Source organism: Cynocephalus volans, chromosome 5 (assembly GCF_027409185.1).
Source record: "Cynocephalus volans isolate mCynVol1 chromosome 5, mCynVol1.pri, whole genome shotgun sequence".
Classification (NCBI taxonomy): domain Eukaryota; kingdom Metazoa; phylum Chordata; class Mammalia; order Dermoptera; family Cynocephalidae; genus Cynocephalus; species Cynocephalus volans.
The window spans coordinates 18,934,732-18,954,951 of NC_084464.1; the positions used below are offsets into that span (position 1 = coordinate 18,934,732).

The 20,220-nt window shown below is 39.3% G+C and overlaps 1 protein-coding gene across 1 annotated transcript in view; it reads right to left on the reverse strand.

The window, feature by feature from the left end:
* The window catches only part of LOC134378895 (non-structural maintenance of chromosomes element 3 homolog), a 39,363-nt gene extending 22,263 nt beyond the window's left edge, over positions 1–17,100 (reverse strand). Inside the window, exon 1 of the mRNA XM_063098203.1 lies at positions 17,077–17,100. Coding sequence (XP_062954273.1) covers positions 17,077–17,100 — 24 coding nt within the window. The remainder of the gene's footprint in view (positions 1–17,076) is intronic.
* Positions 17,101–20,220: the final 3,120 nt, after the last annotated feature.

A 20,220-nucleotide genomic window follows, 5' to 3' on the forward strand; every position in this document is an offset into this window, starting at 1 on the left:
TTCAGTGAAAGTGTTAATTGATGATAACCAGGGAAAGCTCATGAGCAGCATATTAAAATTTCTGAATTCTTTCATCGTGCTTAAGTTGGAGAGTTTAATACTTTTAAGAATAAGGAAAAAGGAAGCTGATTTTCATAAAAGGATAGAATCCTCTTAACTGTGGAAGAAATGGGTGCTGTTTAAAGATTATTCTTGAGAAGAATCACCACATATCTTTCTGCTCTTACATTAGAGTAATATTTTATTAGGAAAGGCATGTATGTATGAATCTAGTTTTTATGCTATGAATGCAAAATATCCAGACACTGTTACTAGATCAACAGGATGATATAAATATTTACAGTTCTGTACTGGCAATGAAGTTAATCAAAATAACTCGAATTAAATAACACATAAAAATGTTTTTATAAACTGAACATTTTTGTATAATTATAGTATATTGTTTTCAATCAACTAACTGCCAATACTCATAAATGGTTCCAAAATGTGACATAGTTTAAAGTCGCAGGTAGAAAGATTGTGGCTTCATGGTTTGGACAGAGTGAATGCAGGGATGGTTTGTTGCATTTCTGCTGCCAATTATATTAAAATATCCCCAAATATTAAACCATTAAGCTTTTTAACATTTCTAGGAAACAGCAAAATGTTAGATACATTTTACCTATAACTAAACACTTTGGGCTTTGGAGGGAATAATCCTGGCCAAACCTAAATTCCTATTTTGCTTGCCAACAGTTAAATTTCTGAATATCAATTTGTTCATTTGTTGACTAGCTAAGAGAAAGTCTCGTTTCTTGTCATGTTAACAAATATTTATCTATTTATGTTTGCAGTTCCCACAGAGTTACCATTCGCAAGTTCTAACCATGCCACTAGCAGAGAACATTATCAACTCATTACCTGCATTTCTGTAATTTCTCATTTATTCACTGCTAATATCCTCAATTAGATGATTGACTTCAGTCTTGAATGTAGTTAAATAATTTTTGTTTTCTTAACCAGAAACTAGATATAAAAAAATCACATTCCAAAATTTTGAGTATCTATTTCTGATGTGGATGGAACACATTAATACTAATATTTGGATCTGTGGTTGCAGCCATGGTCACTGTAACATGTCATTGAGAATTCGTAGTTTAGTGCTTATTTTGGCCTTTAAACTGTTCGTTTGTACTGTGAACTAGATTATGTGCTTCTAACTGTCAGCTGGCTGAATGCATTTTAAGTCAGTTTACTAAAATAGTCACTGTTAAGCGGTATATTTGGACAGAGTTGACACCTTTGACACTTTCTAAAATGGCAAAATAACTGTATTTAAGGGTATGATTTATGAATGCTGTGTGCCTCCAGAACTTCTATTTGATTATGGCTTTCAGTTTAGCTGCTGCAACTCTTTCCACAAACTGCTGAAAGGACAACTAATTAGTGCTATGTGATCAGATATTTAACACAGATAGACATGTGCACACACACACATACACAGACACAAAAAACCATAATATTGATCCAAAAACGATGACCTTCTTGTTGATTCTTAGAATTGCCATTGTCTCATGAGAGTAGAACGGTGGGGACAACAGCAGAAGCAGAGAGAGTATGAAAGAAGAAATAAGATTAATAGTATAGAATTGCCTTTATGAAATGCATATTCTTTGTTATAAATAAGAAAAGCAACTTGCAATAATTAAAAAGTATTTTGAATCTTTAGTTGTCTTCCAGATTGCTGACCTCTATTAAAAACTTCTTAAAATAATAGATAGGTTTAATTCCTCAAGCAAAAGAAAATTGAGATCATTTTAAAGATTTTGCATGTTTATTATATAGACGTGACTTGACTACAGGGGAAAAAAAGAGCAAAATCCAGTGTATTGCAAGTATAAATGTACCAGGCTAAGGTTTACTTAATTAGAATCTTGAGGCAATAAAGGAGCCCTTTTTAAAATTCTGTGATTCTTAATATGCTAAATAATGCAAAGCTTCGACTCTTCAAGCATGAGACACACATACGGCAGCTTAACATTTAAATTACAGGGGGAAAAACCCCCTCACTTCAGTAGTAATTTTCTCAAAGAAAAGAATAAAAAATGTATTACAGACTAAATTTAATTTCTTTTTAGTTTTCCATCTTATCTAATTGCAGTCATTTTTCTAAGTTCTTTGTATTTATATTTTTTACACATATTTTCTGTGCATTTTATTAATTTTATTTGAGATGCTTCTCATTGTTACAGCTCTTAGAAAATTGTGGTGTATTATACCTAGCAAATTGTTTTGAAAAATCTATCTGATCGCAAGTAATAAAGACAATGATTTGGAAAATAAAGAAAAAATGGAATTTCAGAGACCTGTAGAAATATTACTACCAAAAAGGCAACATTTTTCAGTTGGCTCCACTTTCAAGCTTTAATTTTTTTAGTATTAATATTCTCTGTGTTTGTTTGTCATTTTCTGGTTGTTTTTCCACACAAAAGTTATTATAAGCAGCATTCTTTCTTTGTATTTCTCCAAAAGACAGTGTCAGATCCTTGATTCATTTTATAAAGGTCATTTGGAAAACCATTAAAAATATGCCAAGTGAAAAAGATTAGCACAACACAGGGGAAATACACTTTTATAAACATATGCATTTATATATAGATGGGCTATGGTAACATTATGCAATTTTGACAAGTGTTTTTCTTGTGTACCTCATGTATTATTAAAAATGACTGTTTTATTTATTTTTTTCTGTGTGATATCAGCTGACACATTCCACAGACATCAACAGGTTAATATTATTTGTAAACATTTTTTTTTCTCAGTATAAGATCTGATGGTTAAATTGAGTAGTAGTTCCTTAAAATGGACTTTCAACATAATTAACTTACATTTGTATTACTAGTATGCAACGTGGGTGCTAGTTAGCCCATGACAAACTCATGTATTCATTTCTACTTTTTAATTAAAAAATTAAACAATATCACAACTTTTAATTTAGTGATGGTAGAAAAGAGCTGGTCCCGTTCTAGCTATTTTGCTATAATCAACCATTAAACTGGAAAGAATATAGAAAACAACTTTTGGGGCACTGCCATCATGAAGCATAAGACTGTAATCCCTGAGAGAAGAGAAACTTATGATGGAATCCTATAAGGCAAACACTGGCCCTCTACCTGGGCACAGTTTCAAACTAGAGGAGTGAAGTGGAGTCCAAGCCGAGAAAGTCTCACTGAACTGAAGGGACAAAGTCCTGCATTCAGGGCAGCTGAAGCAGCTGGAATCTGCAGAGTGGAACAGAGAGCAGGGAGATGTCAGTACAGAGACTCCACCGTGAGTCCTCAGCTGAGGGCTGTGCTGTACATAACCATAGCAAGACTAATTGAGGCTTTGCTTAGTGGCTGCTTGCTAGTGGCTACTGTGGTCCTGAGAGTGGAGCAGAGATACTAGAGTTCAAACAAAGGTGGAGTTCAAGCCCAGCTAGGAGAGGCACGTTAATTCCTCATTATCCGTTTGCTCAGCAAATTGAGACAGCAAAAGTCTGTATATTAGGAATAAAGACCACAGTCTAGAGTGGCTTACTCTAAACCTGCCCAAAGAAAGCTCTAAACAATCCCTGAACAAGGTAAGCAGAGGGGTTAGAGTTTTGAGGTTGAATGCCGTCAAATCAGAGTGACTTGGAAACCCTTGGTTTCTCACATATCTGCTGTAACAAAATGTAAATTCAAGCCTACATGAGTTTAAAGGGATTAACCAGTAATGCTTACTAAAAAAACCAAAAACCAAACCAAAACAAAACACCTTTCAGAGGAGTATGACAGAATCCAGTCTTCTGTGATGTCCCTCATGCAATCTACAATTACTAGACATCCAAGGGAACAGGACAATACTAACCTCAAGCAAAGAAAAACATGAAGAAAAATAACCACAACATAATTCAAACATGAAATTTAGCAGGGAAACATATTAAGACATCTAGCATAAATTTATTTACAAATTTAAAGCAAATGCTTTCAAACAATTAAAGATAAATATGGTCATCATGAGAGAATAGTTACGGCATCTCAGCAGAGACATAGAAATTATAAACAAACAAACACAGAACTGAAAATCCAAGAATTAAATGAAAAATTCACTGGATAGGCTTAACAGAAAACTAGAATGGCAGAAAAAATAATCAGTGGACTTGAAGACAGAATAATAGAAATGAACCAAATTAAAGTGCAGAAAACAAAAAGATGAGAGAAAAGTGAATAGAGACTGACAGACCCATGGGACAGTATTGCAGAATTTGACATAAATGTAATGGGAGGGGGTCTTAGAAGGAAAAGAGTAATAGAGTGGAAGGAAATACATAATGAAGATGTAATGACTGAAAATTTCCCAAGTTTAAATAGTTTGATTATAGGTTGAATACCCTCATTAAACCTCAAAAGAATAAATACAAAGGAAACCACACCTAACAATACTGTAGTGAAACTGCTGAATATGCAACATAAAGTGGAAATCCTGAAAGCAGGGAGAAGGAAAAAAACAAGTTACAGACGAGGAAATGATGATATGAAAATGTCTGACATTATCAGAAACAACGAAGACCGGGAGTTAATGCAATGATATATTTAAAATGGTGAAAAATGTCAACCCAGAATTCTATATTGGCAAAAATATTCTACAAAAGTTGAGGGTGAAATAAAGACACTTAGATGACTTGCACTATAAAAAATGTTGAAGAATTTTTTAAGCTGAAGAAAAATGATACAAGTGATCTGTACAGGAAAACAGAGGATACCAGAACTGCAAGTAGATGCGTAACTATGACAGCCTTAGTCTTAGAAATAATTTTCTTAATATACATTTTACTGTCAAAATAAAATAAAATGTCATTGTAAGGTGGGTTATAAAGCATGTGCAGGTAAAAGATATGATGGCAGCTCAAAGGAGGAGGGGTGGAAACTGGGATCAAACTATTGTAAGGTTGTTACATTTGTGACGTGAGAAGTGTGAATGATCAGGTACAAAGTGTGAAATTCTGTAACACTGACTCTTAGATGGGGATTATTATAGGATGCATGCTATTAGCCCTAGAGCCAACAGTGTCAATCTCAAAGATATAGCTAAGAAAATAACAGAGGAAATAAGATGAAATACTAAAAACATATCTGACTAACCCAAAGGAAGGCAGGAAAGGCTCAACAAAGGAACAAAAAACAAAAGAGACAAAGCAAAAATGAATAGCAAGATGGGAGGCAAACTCAGCCACATGAATGATTGCATAAAATCTTGAAGACTAAATAATTAAATTAAAAAGCAGGTATTGCCAATCTGGATGAAAAAGCAAGACAACTAAACACCAACTGTAAGAGATGCACCATAAATTTAAACACAAGTACGTTGAAAGTGAAAGGACAGAGAAATATATACCATGGAAACACTACATACAAGAAAGCTGGTATGGGGCCGACCCTGAAGTGCACTCAGGAGAGTGCGGCGCTGGGAGCGCAGCAGCACTCCCGCCGCAGGTTCGCATCCTATATAGGGATGGCCGGTGCACTCACTGGCTGAGCGCAGTGCGGCCGGTCACAAAAAAGACAAAAAAAAAAAAAAAGCTGGTATGGCTACATTAATATCTAATATTAGAAACTTGATGGACTTCAAAGACAAAGATAAAAGGGGAAACTCAAAAGGAAGCATAACAATCCTAAAATATGCACTGAATGAGATTGAAAATTCATGAAACACAATCTGACCAAAAGATGGGAAAAATGATAATTTGGAGGAAACTTTCAAATGTTACTGATTAAGTCCGTTTTGTGTTGCTGTAACAGAAATACCTGAGACTGGGTGATTTATAAAGAAGAGAGGTTTATTTGGCTTACGATTCTGGGACAGCTGCATCTGGCACAGGCCTCAAGCTGTTTCTACTCATGGTGGAAAAGTGGCAGCAGCTGGCAGATAGGAGCAGATCACATGACAAGAGGAAGAGAGAGAGAGAGAAGAGAAGAGAGAGAAGGTGCCAGGGTCCTTTAAACAATCAGGTCTCGCAGGAACTAATAGAGCGAGAACTCACTCATTAATCCCCCCGCCCCAGGGACAGCATTAATCCATTCATGAGGGATCCACCCCATGACTCAATCAGTTTCCAACACATTGTAGATCAAATTTCTACATGAGTTTTGGAGGGGACAACACATCCAAACTCTTTCACTGATAGAAATATAAAATGCTACAGTACTTTGAAAAGCTGGCAGGGTTTTTTTTCCCAATTAAACAAACATTTATCACATGACCCAGTAATTCAACTGCTATATATTTACCCAAGAAAAATAAAAACATATGTCCACAGAAGACTTGGACATGAATTTTCATAGCAGCCATCCTCACAATAGTCAGAACTTTGGAACACTCAAGAATCCATCAGTAGATGAACTAGTAAACACATTGCTGTCCATTCATAACGGGGAATACTACTCAGCAGTAAAGTGTAATGAACCTCTGTAAAGCGAGGCGACCACGCCAGTTGTCAGGCTCTTTTACCTGCTGGTAATCCTACACAGACTAGGCCGATTGTTGAGCTAGGGCTGGGTCTGGAGCCCACAGACCCCTCAAGCCTGTTCACAGACTGGGTCACAAATGCTTTACACACCACACTGGGTCCCCAGACCCCTTACACACAGGTCTATGTGCTAGGTAACCAGCCAAAAGGTCCTTGGAGCCATAGGTTGGAAAGCATGGCCACGCAGGGCAGACACCCGAGGCAGATGCCCACCTGCTTCACTGAAACTCCTTTCTCTCTCTCTCTCTCTCTCTCTCTCTGTAGAACACAAGAATAGCAACAAAACTAAAAAGACACATTGGGGCGCATGTGCACTAACTCCACACACACACACACACACACACACACACACACAGACAGACACACATACACACACACACACACACACACACACACACACACACGCAATTTGCTTACAATGGATGTGCTAAACCACACCCAACGGGACCCATGGAGAGGGCCCTGACCAAACTATTCTATTTTCCCAACAACCTCCCACACAAGCAAGAACTCAGAAGAATTTCAGAATACTGTTCTGAGTGGAAAAAGCCAGAAACAAGAGGGAAAATACTGCATTATCCCGTACATGTAAAACAGTGTAACAGAATTCTAATTTATAGTGATAGAAATCAGATCGGTGTTTGCTAAGAGTGTGTGTGTGTATGCATGTGTGTGTGTGTGTGTCTGATGTGTGTGTGGCGGGGTTGTGGGTGAGGAAGATTGACTGCAAAGGGTATGAGAGAATTTTTTGATGTGATGCAAAAAGTCTATTTTACTTGTGGGGGGAGTTACATGGATGCATACATTAGTCCAAACTCATTGAACTGTACATATAAAATGTTTCATTTTATTGTTTGTAAATTGTAACTCAACAGTTTGACTTAAAAAATACCAATTTAGGACCCCACCCCAAGGATGCCCCCAGGGGAGCCATGGGGAGGCCGCTACTGCTGCTGGAGGCTGTTGCTGCAAGCTGTTGCTGCCAGGGCCCCCGGGACCTTCTGAGAGGCTGCCGCCACCACCAGACCTGTACTGAACTAGACCCTGGGAATGCTGAGTGATGCTCAAGACAGTTCTGGATCTTGTTTTCATGGATTTTACAGTCAAATCCAAAAGGTAGACATTGAACACATTACAAATGTGATGAGGGTTTTAAAAGGGGGCAGTATTGATCCTATGGGAGCAAATAACATGGTGACCTAGCCTGGTGGGGAGAGAAGCTTGGAGGTGTGCTGCAGTGGATGCTGAGGTCCTGGGGATGCTTTAGCTCCAAAGATGGAGATTGTGTGTCTTTCCAAACATGAGTGATTTGTGGGCTATAGTAAGGAGTTTGGACTTTGTTTTAAGGGTACGAGAAATCACTGAAGGGTTTTAAATAAGTCACTGGCATGCTGAAATATAATGCTAAATGAAGAAAAATCTGGAATTGTATATGAAGTATGATCTCAGCTCTGATTACATATGTGTGTGTGTGTGTGTGTGTGTACACGTGTGTGTGTGTGCGTGCGTGTATGATATTGACTCATTTATTTAACAAAGACTTGCTAAGTACCTTCTATGTGCCAGGCACTATTATAGGACCTAAGGTTGCAGCAGTGGACAAAACATAGTCAAGAAGATAGAAAGTAGAGTTAGTAAATAAATAGGACACTGTTTATTAAGTAAAAGAAATTATGGTGAGGGGATAGAAAGTGATGAAAATCAGTATGAAGGGAGGTTCTATTTTAAATAACCAAAATGTTAACAGTGGTTGTTTTGGGATTGTAGGCAATTGCTGTTTCCTTATTTATATATTTCTGTATTTTTATAAGCTTCCAAAATAAGCATTATGATTCTACAAATAAAAACAGTCCAGGTCAGTTAAAGAATTAAAGGGAAAAGGAAAACTATCACACCAGAAAAAAAGAAAAAAAAAAAAACCAATTAGATTGAGGTGCTCTGGATTTAGCCAGGGGTAATGCAGAGTGTGAGATAAAACAGCTGCTAGTGATAGCCTCATCTGATCCAAACTTTTAGAAGCTTCATGGAATGAGGTGGTCCTTGCTCTTGATCTTGACCATAAACATATTATGCAGGGTTAGAGTGACAAGGAGAGGGTCTCTATGAAGGAAGTTTGTGGTGAACCTGCAGTCCTCATGTATGTTAGCATCCCTGCCTCCAGTCATAAACCACTGACTTGTATGGCTAGTAATAAAAAGATATTTTCAACATCTTTAGAGGCTTTGCCCTGCCCACAGCGTTTCTCAGTCTGGCCCTAAAAGCTGAGCAGGAAGGGCAGAGCCTAGTTCCACTCTTCTCTGTTTCAGACTCTGTGCTTCTGTACCTCCTCCATCTTGCAAATTGTGGCTTTGATCCATTCAGGATCTGGTTAGGGGCAGGATGGGAGGCAGAGAAGGTCTTATTTGTCTGGTGTTGTTATGATTACAGGAGTTGTCTGGGTTTTTTAAGGAGACCCCTTCTTCCAAGGGGCACTGGTTCACTTTCCTTAGACGCACCCTTTCTATATCCTTCTTTTTGCTGGGGCTCTCTCCCTTTGGGCTGGTCTCTTACCACTCCTTGATTCCAACCAGGCACCTGGCAGTACACATCTAACTTCATGCCCTATGTATGTGACTCTGGTAGTCATAACTGAATGGAGAAGCCCAGGAGAACACACACATTAAGGAGCAAAATGAGAAGAGAAATGAGTATCGACCCCAGCTAACTGCAATGAAAAGAAACAAAAAGGGGACGGCAGAAAGGTAAAATAAATAAAAACAGAATAAATTCAAATAATTATTTATAATAATATGATAATTCCTCAAGTAAAAGACACTGTCAAACTGAGTAAATGACAAAAACCCAGCCATATAATGCTTACAGTAAATAAAAAATAAGACAATGAAAAAGAAAAGTTGATCCCTATTTATTGCTGAATCAAGTGACCAGAAATGAAAAGCAGAAATAAACCTGGAGAGGCCATAAAGGAAGTTGCTGTTTAGAGTTTTAAAAGGTCTAAACAGTAAAAGAACATTTTATAATGATAAAGGTTTAATTTAGGAAAGTGATGTTATAGTGACACGACCTACATACGGCAAATAACAGCAGCTGAATATAAAATCTAACAACATTTGTATATTTGTGAAGGAATATGTACTCAGTACAGTAATAAATGCCACCTCTCTGATCATAATCTAAGAACATTATAAGTTAACAATTCAAATGTGATCTATTTTTGGCAAGGATTTGGGGAAATAGATTTTCTTATATATCGTTTGCCCAAATGTATTTTTTAACAAGTTTTTTGAAAAGCAGCCTGGCAATATCTATTAACATTTAAAATATGCAAACTCTTCAACCCAGTAGATCCACCTTGAAATCTATCCAGAGGAATACCAGCACCGGTATGAATGGATCAGGAACAGGGATTTTATTGTAGCATTCCTTTTGATAGGAAAATAAAAATGACGATTAAAAGTGACTGTCTGTTAGTAGGGAATGGTGAAATAAGTCATGTTACAACTGTAGCATAATATATTATACAGCCTTTGAAAAGAATAAGACGAAACTGTAATTACTGACGTGAAGAAAATCCCACCAGCTCTTGTTGAGTGAGAATGAATGTAGGGAGGTGTAGACAACACACAATCTCTCTGTGCAACAGTGGAAAGTTCCTCTATAAGGGAATATGCCATTTGTTCATAGATATGTGTATGCATATATTTTGTTACTTAAACATGAAGGAAATAAAATGGGTTATGTGAGGGAAGTGTAATGGACAGAAGCAAGGGGACTGTGGATAGAAGACGTGAAGGGGGATCAAGGAAAAAAAGGCCATTTAAGAAAAGAAATAAACTTGTATTTTATGACTTGTAAGGATGACCATGATTCAATGAAAAACACAAGTTTGCATAAAAGTATATGGTATGCTTCTGTATCAGTTAAGAGTCCCCCCCGTGTGTCTCTCTGTCTCTCTGTCTCTGTCTGTCTCTCTCTCTCTCCTTCCCTGCCTCCCTCCCTCTTCCCCTCCATCGATCTCACCGACCTTAGCTGCGAGGTGGGGAGTGACAAAGGTTCAAGCGAGGATTATGGCAGAAGGGAGGAAAGAATGGCCATGAAACTACTTAATGAGATAGAAGAGCATGTAGCCAGTTACCAGATGTGGGTGACATTAGAGGAAGAAAATCCATGGGTGGCAGAGAGCTTTTGAGTCTGGGTGGCTTGGAGAATAGCAAAGTCATGAAAAGAAATAGGAAGTATGGGGAAGGAGCCCTGTGAGCAGAATGAAGGTCAGTTCTGGTTTGCATGTCTGAACCCGAGGTGTTGGCAGGACCCCTAGGGGTGGTGGCTGCTCACCTGGGAGCGGGAAAGTAGGAAAGAAAGCCATGCAGGAACCCCTTGAGTTCTCTTATTGCCTACAGTTTGACTACATAGTGTGAACAGATTTTGTAAGCTTATAAGCAAAAGGAGCAACGATGAAGGGGAATGTTGAAGCAAGTGACGACACGAGACTGAAAGCGATGTCTCACACTCACGCACGTGCACACGTACACACGTGCACACACACAACCCTCAAAGAAATGGAAAGGCATATTGTGAACAGAAAAATATTTTGAACCATTGTGTCAGACAAAGAGTTAGTATCTTTAATATGGAAAGATGAAAATTACGAAGAAAATGTTCAATATTCCAACTGAAAAAAAATTGTGGAAATAGCATGAAAGGGAATTTACAATATAAAAAGCATAAATGCTCAGCAAACAAAAATATTTAAATTCATTAGATTTACGGGATTAGGTATTAATATAACAATGAAATATTATATTGTCTACTATGTAGGCAAAACTGAAAAATAGGGTGACAGTTTTGGCAAGCATATGAATAACTGGATATTTTCCTACATTGCTGGTTGCAGTATGAATTTTGATAAATTTGTTTTTGTAGTGCAAAGGCAAGAATTCCAACTGTTTGATTTAGTGTTCCTGATCCTAGATATTCATTTTAAGAAAATAAGCAGAGATAAACATCAACACTTTTGTAAAACTGTTTCAACAGGATATAAATATCCAGTCAAAGAGGGCTGGTTAAATAAACCCACAGTATGTACTACTATTCGTTTTAGCGTTATGTATCTCCTCCCCCTCCCAGTTCCTTTTGTCTGTCTGTCTCCTTCTGGCCTCAAGGTGCTGCTTCTGTGACATTTGATATTTTTGTGTATTTCCCTTCATTCGTCAAAGCTATCAGGAATCGGGCTTAACCACATTATAGTAACATCAATTTCTGTTTATTAAAGTGAGCACTGATATATGTAATTTTTTAAAAATCTAATTTGTAGCTTTGCTTTGTGAAGAAACTTCTAGTTTTCTTAATATGGAAATGCACATATTATAGTCTTGAGTTCTGTTTTTATGCCAGTACCATGCTGTTTTGGTTATAATAGCTTTGTAGTATAGTTTAAAGTCAGGTAGTGTTATGACTCCAGCTTTATTTTTTATTTCTCAGAATTGCTGTGGCTATTCATGGTCTTTTGTTATTCCTTGTAAATGTTAGGATGGATCTTTCCATTTTTGAGAAAAATATCATTGGAATTTTGATGGGGATTGCATTGAATTTGTAAATCACTTTCAGTAGTATGGACATTTTCACAATGTTAATTCTTCCAGTTCAACAGCATAGCATATCTTTCCATTTTCTTGTGTCCTCTTTAATTTCTCTCAACAGTGGTTATTAGTTCTCATTGTAGAGATTTTTCACACCTTGGTTAACTTAGTTCCTAAGTATTTTTTTTTTTTTTTCTTGGTGACTATTTTAAATGCACTAGCTTTCTTGATTTCTGTTTCTGCATGTTCACTGTTGGAGTGTAGAAATGCTACTGATTTTTGTGTGTTGCTTTTGTATCCTGCAACTTTGCTGAAATCATTTATCAACACCAAAAGTTTTTTTGTAGAGGCTTTAGGCTGTTCGATATATAGGATCATGTCATCTGCAAACAGGGACAGTTTGACTTCATCTTTTCCAATCTGGATGCCTTTAATTCTTTCTCTTCTCTGATTGCTCTGGCTAGTACTTCCAACACTGTGTTGAATAAGAGTGGTGAGAGTGGGCATCCTTGTCCAGTGCCTGTTCAGGATGATAGTGGCAGTGGGCTTATCATATATGGCTTTAATTATGTTGAGATACTTTCCATCTATACATAACTTGTAGAGAGTCTTTACCATGAATGAATGTTGAATTTTGTCAAATGCTTTTTAGCATCTCTATAGATGATCATATGGTCTTTGTGATTTTATTGAAGTGGTTGGCACTTCAGCTCTTACCTTGGAAATTTCTACATGAAGAATCTGTCCTGAAAGTATAACAGACTGTAACAGACTCTTTGAGCATGAGGCTACACTGATTCAGAAAGACCAAGAGGGAGTGATGAAATTGTCTCTTTTTGTCAAATATTTTTAAAATATTTTATTATTCTTGGACATTATTCACAGACTCAATATTACGTTTTAATGTACAGAAATGTGTACAGATTTAGTGATATAAATATGCAGGGCTTTGTGTTTGATTCCTTTGCACAGCTCTTAGTACCTAGAAAATCTATGGAACAAATTGTTTCTCATGCAAAATTAAATTTCAGAAGACAGCAAAGAATAATATCAAGGTTTATTGATAGGATGTTCTGATTCAAAATTGGTCTCCCCCCAAAAATATGCTGACATCCTAAGCCCCAGTACCGCAGAAGGGGAACTTATTCAGAAGTAGGGACACTGCAGTTGTAATTAAGATGAGGTCACACTGGATCAGGGTAAGCCCTTAATTCAATATGACTGGTGCCCTTGTAAGAGACAGAGACACAGAAGGAGCAAGGCCATGTGACATACAGACACACAAAAAATCAGATGAAGACAGAGGCAAAGATGAGCATGATAACTTTGCAATTCAAGGAAACTCTGGGAATATCAGAAACTGGAAGAGGCAAAGAAAGTTCCTCCCCCAGAGGTTTTGTGGGGAGCACGGCCCTGCCAACACCTCGATCCTGGACTTCTAGCCTCTAGAACTGTGAGACAATATTCTGTAGTTTTAAGCCTCCCAAACTGTGGTACTCTTGTCACAAAAGCCCGAGGAAATGAATAGAGGAAGAAAGTCAATTTCTCTGTTTCTTCTTATAATAAACAGATTAATATATTTCTAGCTTTCCTGGGGTTTGGACTTTTGAAAGGAAGATTTCTTATATCTTATGAGAATTATGATATTGTCACCCACTGATTGGCTTCCTGCTTCTGTGACAGGCTTGTGTTCCTGCCTCCCACTGCAATGCGTATTATGTTCCTCCAGCTGCCATATTTGCCTTTGAGGAACCAGTATCATTGCTTTTTTCTTTCATGAACTCTTCCCCAATCTTTCCAACAGGAAGTAGGCCCTCTCTTCCCTACACTTTCATAGTGCCATATCTGTGCCTCGTGTGGCCATTTTTTCTTATCCTTGCATATCTGTGGTTATTTATATTAATGACATCTTCTGTACTTGGTAAACCACTGGATGGAAGGGTTGAGGCTTTTAGATCTTAGGAGTTCCCACTACAGTTAAGACAGTGCCTTCTATTTAATAATTGTCGAATAAATATTTGAACATTGGCTGAAAAGTTTTATGAGATTTTATGTGATGAAGGTGTCCCAAAGCAAAACTTACAAGTATGTTTAGACTGGAAGATTACGATCCACATCTTTACTACCAAAGTCATTGCTTTTCACGACTTTGGAGGCACTGCTTACACCATATACTATGTGAACGGAGCCCCATAGAGCTTTATAATGAAGCATCCCCTTTTACTCCCCAAACCTATCATTATGACAGGGTTACATTCCTCACTACATACCCTTAAAGTATGAGGCCCAGAGGGAAGCAAAATAGAATGATTACCAGCATGACTTTGGGACCAGACATCTTGAGTTCAGTTGCCCTGTTCAGAACCTACTACAGGCGGCAGAGCCCCCAATTCCTGCTTTGGGTCCCCAGCAGCATGCATAGCAGGTCACGCTTTTCCTAGACTGCTCTCAGCCAATGACTGAGCAACATGGGGCAATTAAACTAGGCCATCCACGCTCGGGTTTTTTCTCCACCCACTGGAATCCCCATCCATTGACCTGGCAGAAACTTTCTCAGAGCTACACGGCAGTCTGCGGGTCCGCCTACCCATCTTTCCCTCCCTCTCTCTTTTCACACATTTCACGCCTGTATCTCAGTAGGAAGCCTCTCCCCACCCACTGCTCCTGTGTGTCCCCTTCATCCCTCATAGATGTTGTTCCAATAAATGCAATGAACTTCCAATCTCACCTTGGTGGTTGCTTCTGGGAGGACAGTGGTTCAAAACTTAGCTTTTTATTTATAACCTTTGGCTATAAATGTGACTTTGGGCAAATAATTAAGCTCCTTTTTTTGACTCAGTTTTCTCATTTGCAAAAGTAGGGAGAGAATAGCACCTACTTCCTATGGCTGTTGTGAGGATGAAATAAATTTCTATGTGTAAAGCATGTAGGACCATGTAGTGAGCACGCTGCAAACGTTAGCTATCACGGATGCATCAGTGCCTGACTTGAAAAGCATTTGATCTGTGTGTGATGACGGTTAAATCCCTGTTTGAAGTAAACATCTTTATTATATCAATTGTCAACCAAAAGTATGCCTGACTCTGTGTTATGTGGATGACGTTAGTCCTTCACTCGCCTTGATGGCTAAAGCTACATTCTCAATATCCAGATAGACCCGTGGAACAGCATTCTGAAGCTATTCCAGGATGAGCATGTGGCCATTGGAGGCTCTTCTTTAAGAATCTGACCCCATGAGTACTTTGTAGGATTCCATTTTGCAAGGACACCAATACCCCGCCTTACTCTGACTTCAAGTTTTACCCCATGTGTTGGCTACGTTTTTTAAGATTGTAAGGAACAGAATTGTGCTTGGATTCTTTTAAATCATTAGTTGTATTCTTTTTTTTTTTTTCCATAAGGATGCAAGGGAAAATAAGGAAGACAGGACTGAGCTGACCCCAGCCAGAATGAAGCCCTGTTCAGGATACTGCGATTCTCCAGGGATCTGATCATCTTGTTTCTGCAAGAAGAAGTCCATTGTTCTCTGCTCCAGGTGACTTCAGGTAACAGAGCGACCTGTCCCTTCTGTCTTTGCCTGTACTGCTCCCGCTGCTACCTGCATCTCTCTGGTATCTTTGAGTTCCAGCTCCTTGACCTGGAAGCTGGGTGGATTGGTCCATCAGCAATCAGTGCTCACAGCCTCTACTGGACAGAGCCCTTCCACCAGGCCACTTCATCGACCATTAGTCAGTCTGCTGTTGGCTGACTTCAATGAATTGTCTCTCTCTGGTCCTATCAACCTGGTGATGAGGCCACATGACTCTAAAGAAGGTGGCCGATGATCAAGAACTTCCTTTGAAAGACTCTGAGTGCTCTCAGTACTCAAAGATTTTACAGAGCAGAAAGTCCAGCCTGCGTGCACTTCACTAAGTATCCCTGATGCGTTCTGCCTCTTTCCTTCCATTTACCAAGAAGCCACGGACTAGCTTGCATTCATTGCCTTCACTTTCTCATCTTCACTTTTGGTATCCTGAATCCCCGAAATCCTGGTCTTCTGATTCCCAAACCCACCTTCCCTTCACTTAACTCCAACTGGAAGTAACTCTCAAGTTAGTATCCATTTGTTTTTCTCTCCTCAAACTTGCTGCTGCATTTAAAACCATCGATCGGTCACCCCCACTTGCAAAGACCCCTACCACAGCTTCTGTGACTACATTATCCTGGGAGTGGAGGTGCCAGTGGGGTGAGGAACAGCAAACTGTGGGAAAGTCTTGGCAACAATGGGCCTAGAGATGAATCCTGAATCTTCCCAATGCTCAATATCTATGTACTATTGTGTATGTTAATTCTGTACAGTTCAATAAATTTTATTTCTGTGCATATGTTTTAGTCCTTGAGTTGGTAGGGGTCCCTCCAGAAGCTGATTCTGACACAATGATTCAAATGTTGAGAGGTGACCTCAGGAGTCACCAATAGGGGAGGTGGTTCGTAAGACCAGGTAAACTAAATCCATTAAGGAGGCGTTATCAATTCAATTACCGCTGTGCGGGACTAGAGCTCAATCCCTTTGGGGGACAATATCGAACACACTTATCACAACCAAGGTCAAGGGGGCTGGGGTGTTTATTCACCAATGCCTTGCCCGTTATAGACTTGAGGGATGCTTCTACAGAAAACAATTCTTGGGCATTTCCATTTTGTCCTACATTTAGGCTGTATTCACCTGTTTCTGTTTGATGGAGTTTAGATGTGTTGTCCCTGTCAAAACTCATGTGGAAATTTGATCCCCAATGTGGCAGTGCTGGAAACTGATTGAGTCATGGGGGTGGATCCCTTATAAATGGATTCATGCTCTCCCTGGGGGAAGGGGAGTAATGAGTGAGTTCTTACTCTGTTAGTTCTCACGAGAGCTGCTTGTTTGAAAAGACCCTGGCACCTTTTCCTGCTCTCTTGCTTCCTCTTGCCATGTGATCTGCTTGTACCCACCGGGTGCTGCCACTTTTTCGCCATGAGTAGAAACAGCCTGAGGCCTGTGCCAGAAGCAGCTGTCCCAGAATCGTAATCCAAATAAACCTCCCTTCTTTATAAATTACCCGGTCTCAGGTAATTCTGTTATAGCAACACAAAACGGACTAAAGCACTGTTGCTAATAACAAAATACCTGAAGCTGGGTAATTTATAAAGAAATAAAATTTATTTCTCACAGTTTCAGAGACTGGGAAGTCCAAAGTGCAGGGAACACATCTGGTGGGGGCTTTGAGCTTGGTGGTGGCTCTACAGCGATGCAGGGTGCCACATGGTGAGAATGGCAGGAGCAAGAGAGAGCAAAGCTGCTCACTCACTCACTGTCCCTCTAAAGTCATCATAACCACACCCATCACCCCATAAATGGATCAATCCATTCACAAGGACGCAGTCCTCAAAATCTAATCACCTCTTCAGGCCCCACCTTTCAATTACCGTAATAGGATTTCCCATCCTCTTAACAGTTACAGTGAGGATTAAGCTTCAATCAGTTTTGGGGGGACATTCCTTCCACAGCACAGGCCAAGCACACTTGGCCAGAAAAGAAAATCCCTGCAGCAGAGAATTGCAGATACTCATAGCAAGAAGCCTTTCCTGTGCAGCGGCGGATGCTGAGGTGCTATGAGAAGGACATCAGACACGGATGCGACAGCATCCAGGAGACTGGAAGGTAGGTCCTTGAGAGCTCACGCCATCTGAGTCACTTATGCGTGTCTTCCTCAGTGACCTAACATGGGCTATCAACTAATAGTAGTTCAATAAATGAACACATTAACCCAAGGGTTTTAGGTACTAGAGAAGAATTGTTAATAGAAACCAGTGGTTCAAATACCTGAAATTACTCACTGTCAATCCAGATAATCTCTGAATAGACCCATACTTAGGGTTTTCTGTTGGCTTTGACATTTAGTACTTATGGACTACACATCATAGAAGTATGGGCATTTGCTCAGGTAACTGTTATGCAGCTCTGGGAGTGCACTGGAAGCTTCCCTGAACAAAGGAGGTCATATCTAGAGAGAAATACTCAGTGGAACATGCACTGCAGCACCTGCTTCTTGCCTGATGATGCCTTTGTCACAGCCACCAAAGGAACCAGACTTTTCCACTTCAGCAATGCTTGGACAGATTTGGTCCTTTGTGTCAGTCAGGAAAGGTAAGGGAACAGAGTAAGAACTGGGAATCAAGGAAGAAAGTGTGTGTGTGCCCGTGGTGTGTGTGTACATACATGTGATGTGTATATGTGTATGTGTGTGGTGTCTGTGTGTAATATGTGGTTATGGATATGTGATGTGCATATGTACTTGTACGTGTGCACTCTGTATCTGTGTGTTTGTGTGCACGTGGTGTGCATGTGGTTGTGGTATGTATTTGTGTGTGTGGTGCATACATATGTATGGTGTGTGTATGGTTGGTGTGTGTATACAGGGTGTGTATATGTGTGTGGTGTGTATGTGATATGTGGTTGTGTATGTGACATGTATATGTACTGGTATGTGTATAATGTGTATCTATATGTATGTGTGCATGTGGTGTGCATTTGGTTAGAGTTTTAAAGAGAAGAGAGTAAAAATGTGAGAAAAGGGGCCAGGCAAGGAAAAGATCATTGCAGTGTCTCTGGGTAAACTATCTGCATCCAGGTGGTCAATGCCCGATCCAATGTGGTGGCACCCTCTGTGATGTCAAATTCCATGTGTGTTGGAATAATTTTTTGCAAGGCTGCATTTTGCAAAATCACAGGAAGAGAGCACAGGTAGCTCAGGGAGCTGAGTGGAATTCTAGATGTACAGAAAGAGACTGGGTTGGCCTGCCTCTGAAGACATTCTAGTGTTGGCAGGTGGAGGGGATGGTGTTAAATACTCACCTTTTGTGTATGTGGGGACAGAGCCCTGGAGGTGTGCTTGTGTGTTTCCATCCTTCCCAGTCTCAGCAAGCTGCCTCCACCCCAGAGGGGCTATCCTAGTGGAAAACTCCATCCACTGAATCCATCCCTTGGAGTCACACCCATTTGAAGAAGTACTATCCCACTTAAAGGTTCTAAATCCTGCCTTAATCCACTTCACATTAAATTATTGCAAAAAAAAAAAAAAAAGGTAATTACTCCGAGTCTTTCACCTGTGAAACCAAGGTGTCCAGAAGCCATTTATCCATTGTAAATGTAGACGTGTCAGGGCATAGGGTGGGGAGGCAGTACCAAGGTGGGCTCTCACTGGGGTTTTATTAGAAACCTAAAAATCTTAAACAAAATGATTGTACAAATGTTATCTGGGATCCCATAAATCAATATTCAGAAAAATCTTCTTACTGTCAGAAGCTAACTGGAACACAGACTGTTTTTGCCGTGTTTCTAGATAATGGCAGAGATTAAGTCCAGCATTGTTTAGAAATCATAGGCTTGCAGATCCCTTCTTTTCAGGGATTAAAGAAAATATAACATCCACTGCTGCATTTAAAAATGGGGGGGGGGGAGATTTTCTTCTCTTTTGTCTGCACACCCAGCCTGGGGCAGAGTTATTCATCAAAATAAGGTTTCTTGTGTTTTAGGGTTTGTTTACAGAGTGTTCTCTAACACATTTTGGTTCTGAAGAGTTTTTTCCATTTTGCTGAGTTCATCTTCTAAAAAGGGAGGTCAAAAATTAGGAGCTGGCTCCACCTAGTGCTTTGGTTAGAAAACTACACCTCCATTTCAACAGATAGTTCGCCCTCTAGTGCACGAAAACAATAAAGATAGTAATTAAATTCTAATTTAAAATACTACAAAATACTAAAACTACCCCAAAATATGGCCAATTAACGCACCTGCCAAGCACTGTGCTAATGTACTAAATGTGCTAACGTACACTGTACTAATGTACTGTATGTATTATTGTTTTAGTGTCTATTGCTATGGAGCAATTATCCTAAAACAGAGGAGCTTAACACAACAGTCATTTATTATGTCTGTGAGCTAGGAATTTGGGAGCAGCTCAGCTGGATAGTTCTGCCGGAGGTTTCTTTCTCACAAGGATGTGGTAGGACAGTGCCTGAGATCATCTCAAAGCCTCGTTCATGCACATATCCAGTGGCTGAGCTGGTAAGATGGAACGAGCAGGGTAGGAACATCCA